The 5737-nt window shown below is 35.4% G+C and overlaps 1 protein-coding gene across 3 annotated transcripts in view; it reads left to right on the forward strand.

Moving 5' to 3' along the window:
* The window catches only part of rbm27 (RNA binding motif protein 27), a 23746-nt gene extending 19237 nt beyond the window's left edge, over positions 1-4509 (forward strand). For all 3 annotated transcript variants that reach the window (XM_016537091.1, XM_016537094.1, XM_016537093.1), the window contains 4 exons: positions 2775-2972; positions 3056-3139; positions 3238-3378; positions 4053-4509. In XM_016537091.1, coding sequence (XP_016392577.1) covers positions 2775-2972; positions 3056-3139; positions 3238-3378; positions 4053-4142 — 513 coding nt within the window. In that variant the 3' untranslated portion in view covers positions 4143-4509. The remainder of the gene's footprint in view (positions 1-2774; positions 2973-3055; positions 3140-3237; positions 3379-4052) is intronic.
* Positions 4510-5737: the final 1228 nt, after the last annotated feature.

A 5737-nucleotide genomic window follows, 5' to 3' on the forward strand; every position in this document is an offset into this window, starting at 1 on the left:
TACAACTGTTGGCGCAAGCTACATTAAAGTGATTATTACGTTTTGAATATGGATATTTTTCTTACAAAAACGCATCGATTTGCTACAGGAGACACTTTTTTTATGGATGGGCGCTTTTTATTTAACTTCTTTTGGACTGATTCATCTGAAAGAAGAAAGTCATATACACCTAGGATGACTTGAGGGTGAGTAATTTATGGGCTAATTTTCATTTTTGGGTGAACTAACCCTTTAAGCACCCATTTTTTTTCTTACAAAATACTGTATATTTTTAATTGTGATAGTCACTTAATTGTGAAGTATTTTGTAATTATTGTCATTTTGCCTGTATTTTAATTTTTTTTTATGTTATGTTATGTTTGTGTTGTTATCCTCCATTAACGAGGGAACAAATTAATGAAACTTGGACCAGAGCATATGCATTTCTCGATCACGCAGCCATTATTAAACAGCTCTGTGAGATCCAGTGAGAAGTATTCAAATTCACTGTAGAGTTCTTGCAAAGCACCAATGTCTCTCATTTAAAACAGTTTAAAGCCAGATGAATCAGCGCTTACATTCTCAACAAACTGATGCCAGAAACAGGAGAAACATTGTGCCACAGCAATCCAGTTAACATAAGACTGGTATTGTAACAGAAATACAGAGAAACTCATATCAAATTGTATTATATTATTAATATAGACGTATTAAACACTAAAGGAGTAACAATTTATTGTTTAGTATTTTTTGTTATTAATCTATAGTAGGTTGTGTGCGTTTAATTTATAGAACAATAGAAACCATATTTACTTTTTTACCATGGTAGTGCATGGTTTTACCTGTGCTTGTCGTGATCTACAAATGTATGATACTATAGAGGAGCAGTGGTTAATTTTAATAAGATTAGAATCCTAACTCAGTCAGTCATATTTACATTGTAGCCTATAAAAATGAGTTTGCTACAATTTTTAATAGATGTTTGTTAATGAAATACATTTACATCCACATCCCAGCTCAAGCTGCTGCTACTGTCAACTCAAGCCTCTTTCAAATGTGCCATTCCAAGAGACAAAACATGTAATAAGTAATATTATTAATTATTATTTTATTATTTTGCTGCTCCCAAATCAGGTGCTGGTGACACCATCTGTAGAGCTTGGCTCTCAAATGTTAGTCTGGAGCCCTGTAGTTGCTAAGATGTTTTTTTTTTCCTCCTAAACAAAAGACACAGATGTACACACCCACAACCAGCATAATCCATTTCACCCAAACACAGTCTCACTCTCAGTCCTAACATAAGCGTTCCTAAAACAAGAGGGACAACAGAAGTGTCACGGCTGGCACTGGGCTTAAATTAGCTGGTGTGAAATATGCATGTCATTACACTTCATCTCCTGCACATTTAACTCTGAGCACTTCCCAAACCCCAAGGACCCGACCCTAAACAACACGCATCCCTCTCCACACGCTGATGCTTCTCATTCCATTAAAGTTTGATCGGCTCCCATGTAAGAAATGAGAGAAAGATCGAGGGAAGACAATTAATGGAAGAGAGCGAACAGAAGAAACTACACTAGCTGAAAGTCTGTTCAGTCAGGGCATGAAAGAGAAATGACCAGCATGTGGTGTGGCTTTGGTCACTCTGTGACTTACCATTTTTTTATTTGCAGTCAGGGTAAAGGTTAGGCAAGTTTCAAAGTCTAGTACTTTTTGAAAGTTTAGAAGCTCTCACTACACCATTCCCATACTTTCATTGTTATTATAGTTTTGATGGCTTTCTTGTTCTTTTAAAATGTGAACAATAGTAATAAAATAAAATGAGTAGGTGTGTATAAACTTCTTGACTGGTATTATATAAAAAATGTACCTGGATTTAGGGTTCCTGCGGGTCTTAAAAATTCTCAATTCGTCGGTGCCAATGGCCTCGTGGGCAGCACGCCGACATGTAGCGCCTTTGCGCTTCGGGTGTCCCGAGTTCGAGTCCTGGCTCGTGGACCGTTACCGATCCCACCCCCCTCTCTCTCTCACCCACTTCGCTTCCTGTCGACCTACTGTCCTATCTAAATAAAAAATAAATCTTTAGGAAAAATAAAAATAAAAAATTCTCTATTCACCCTTCCACAAATTAAGGCATAAAAAGTCGAAAGTCGAAGCAGAAAGTCTTAAATTCATAAAGGCATGGCACTAATAAATGTTTCATTCACTGCAATTTTTTTTTTTTTTTGCAATACAAATATCTCTGCATCCTTAGATGCAAAATGAGGAAATAAAGTCTTGTTTTCTGAGAGGCTGAACAAAATAGCCTAAAAACAGAACAAATCTGTCAATGTGGTATGAAAACTACTTTTACTTTGAATTAAGTAGATTTTTCTCAATCCATTGGCAGATATTTGTGCTAGTTGTAATTATAAACTCGCTTCATTATGACCAATTTCTCATAAAGCAATTTATGTAATTGTTTTTAGTAATTTAAATGTATCTTGACATTTACACTGGAAAACAAGACAAAACTACTGAAGAACAACATGATTTTTCTTTACAGTGTGATCAGAAGAAACAGTAAACGTTACTTCCATTTTCTTGGTTTTAAAAAGGTGTTTAAAAAGTCTTAAATTTACCTTCATAAAACCTGTTGAAACCCTGATATGTGTATACATATATAGTTATGTTTTACCATTTTTATTTTTATATTATGTTTTAATTTTTATTAGATTACCATTATTTATTATATTAGATTTTTTATTGTAAGTTCTGTTAACACATCCACTTGTCTCTGTATTAAAATCATGTAGGCAACACGGCTAGGACTGATCCCGGCTGGGCGGGGCAAGCCACCAGCAGCACCAAGTCGAGGCAGAGGGAGGGGCCGAGGGCGGAGCCTGAGGGGGCGTGGAGGAGGCAATCACATGGTAGTAGACCACCGGCCTCGAGCCCTCACTATTATTGGCTTCACACAGGAAGAGAAGGAGGAGCTCATGCCTCATTTTGTGGTAAGACTTGAGTTTAAAAAGTGCGTCATTTGTATATATTTGTATATCACCAAATTTATGATCAACCCATATGACTTGTATAGAAATTTGGCGAGATCGAGGAACTTCGTGACCATGATGCTACCAGTGTTGTGATGACCTTCAAAACCCGTAGTGAAGCGGAAAACGTACTGTTGCTTTTTTTATTTTTATTTTTATTTTGCATTTAAGCTTTAGTTTATGGTATTTGTTACATTTATCGCCACTAAATCATATTTTTTTTCAGGCTGCAAACCAAGGGGCGAAGTTCAAAGGTCGAATTCTACAGATCTCATGGTACAAACCTAAAACTCCATCCGTGTCCACTGAACCAGAAGAGGAGGAGTCAAAGGAAGAGGTCAACGCCGCAGGAATTCGTGTAATGACGGTAATTACACAGCCAGATTACACATAATGATATAATATTTTTAAATATGTAATTCGCAGTGTTTGCCAAGTCAAACAAAGATGTGCATGTATTCAAGGTGTAAGTAAAATGTTACTACTTTTTACTTCATATCATTTAAAGGGGTCCTATTATGCTTTTTCACTTTTTCAACTTTAGTTAGTCTGTAATGTTGCTGTTTGAGCATAAAAAAAGATCTGCAAAGTTACAAAGTTCAAAGTCCACTTCAAAAGGAGATATTTTATTTAACAGAAATCACTTTTCAAAAACTACAACGAACAACTCGTTTGGACTACTCCCAGCTAACCAATCACAGCACATTTCGTATTTCAGAAGGCGGGCTTTCATTTGATACAGGAACTATTCGAGTCGTTCATGCCAGACTGAGGAGAAAGGTGTTGTAATAATGTAAAATATGTGAAAAATAATGTGTTTTTCGAACAGCCTAGTATGAGAGCCTGTTCTAGTACACCCCCAAAACAAAATCAAGACTTTGTAAAAGAGCATAATAGGACCCCTTTAAGAAAAAAAAACCATCATGTGGTATAAAGGTTTTTCCATATGAAACCAGCATGAATATTACATTTCTAAGAACTTGTTTTTTTTAGTGTTCTAATATGTTTAATATTTATATTAATCTTTGCTCACACTTCTAGGATCCAGTCAGCCCCTTTCTGCTTCCAGAGGAAGAGGAAGAAGATGACGATGAAGATGATGAATATGAGAGCCGCTCATGGAGGCGATGAAAAAGGGGAAACGACACCGCTTTTTGTTCAAGGACTCTCATTTTTAGTTTCTGTTTGTGAATTCTAATTTAAGTATATTTGATTGAATAAGACAGAATCTTTTTTTTAAGATGGTTTTCAGTATTTTGAGAGGTGGAAAAAATGAAAAGTCTAACGGCATTCTCCGTACACGAGAATATAAGAGAATGTGAGACGTCTGTGGGGACTTGCAGTGTTTCTGTCACTCTGAAATCTCTGCATTATGTATCAAACTCTCACTTTTGCTGAGATTGATTGCAAAATGTTTCAGCAAGGAAACATTTTGTTTCACTGTGCATGACCAGATATCAGTAACTCACAACATTTGTGACTACTGTGAATTTTTTTTTTTACCTAAATTGTTTTGCCCATTTTTCCAGTTCAGTGTATGATTTAACATGAAACCTCATCTGCACTTTGTGCCACTTTGGCCTGTGGTAGATATTCTCCCAATAGACGCACTCATTTGGCATCGTTCCCATTAAAGGCATCGCTTTCCATTGTGAAGAAACAATATGCCCTAATGATGTCAAACCCTTTCAAAACACTCTTGTATCTGCTTTCTAAAGTTTGGGCAGTATATATCCCCAGATGGATTATTTTTCCTTCTTCTCAAGATTAATGTGCCACTTCCTGTAAATATAGACTCTATAGAAGATATATGTGGCATACTTCAGTTTGGTCAGTGTGTCCGACTGTTCATATTTATTTCTTACATTTAGGTGATGGTTCCAAAACCAAAAAGAGCTTTGGATGAGGGTCAGAGAAAATGATTATTGTTAATTGAGGTAGCATATGAACAGAGGTGTTGTGAATGTATTCAGAATTGATTTACACTTCATTTACGCCTTATATCGTCAGTATGCAGCTGACGTTTTATGAGATTTGTATTTTTTTTTTCTTTTTTTGTGTATATTTTGTAAATGGTTGCTGTAGTAATGACTGTTCTCTTCATTATTTTAGCCGTTAGAATGAATGAATTGCTGAACGAATCACATTCATGACTTTTAGAGGCTTATTTAAGTGGCCGTATGACTTAAACTAAACATCGGGGGGTTTTTTTTCTCATCTTTGAAACGCAGTCTTATATAATTACACAATACTTTGAAGAAGAATTTTTTTTTTTCTCATTTTTGACACTCCACTCCTTTCAAAAGCCTGGTCCTCCAGAAATGGGTCAAAAAAGTACCATTTCTGGAACTTTAAATATTATCCAATAGCATGCTGGCATCTGGATGCGTGTTCATTTGGGGGAAAAAAAGAAAATATATGTACGAATGTATATTTTTTTAATAATCATATTTACATACTTTGCTACAACAATTAAGATATAAGTTTTTAGTTCCTTTTAATGAAGGACCAGTGTAAAACTTCAAAACTTTATTATATATACTGTTGATGTGACCTTTAATAGCACGTTACTAAGCCGTTTGAATCCAAACATTCAGTGATAAATCTGTTTTCACTTTTAGAGGCTTATTTAAGTGGCCGTATGACTTAAACTAAACATCAGGGGTTTTTTTTCTCATCTTTGAAACGCAGTCTTATATAATTACACAATACTTTGAAGAAGAATT

Source organism: Sinocyclocheilus rhinocerous, unplaced genomic scaffold (genome assembly GCF_001515625.1).
Source record: "Sinocyclocheilus rhinocerous isolate Xijiao unplaced genomic scaffold, SAMN03320098_v1.1 scaffold95, whole genome shotgun sequence".
In the NCBI taxonomy this organism is placed as follows: domain Eukaryota; kingdom Metazoa; phylum Chordata; class Actinopteri; order Cypriniformes; family Cyprinidae; genus Sinocyclocheilus; species Sinocyclocheilus rhinocerous.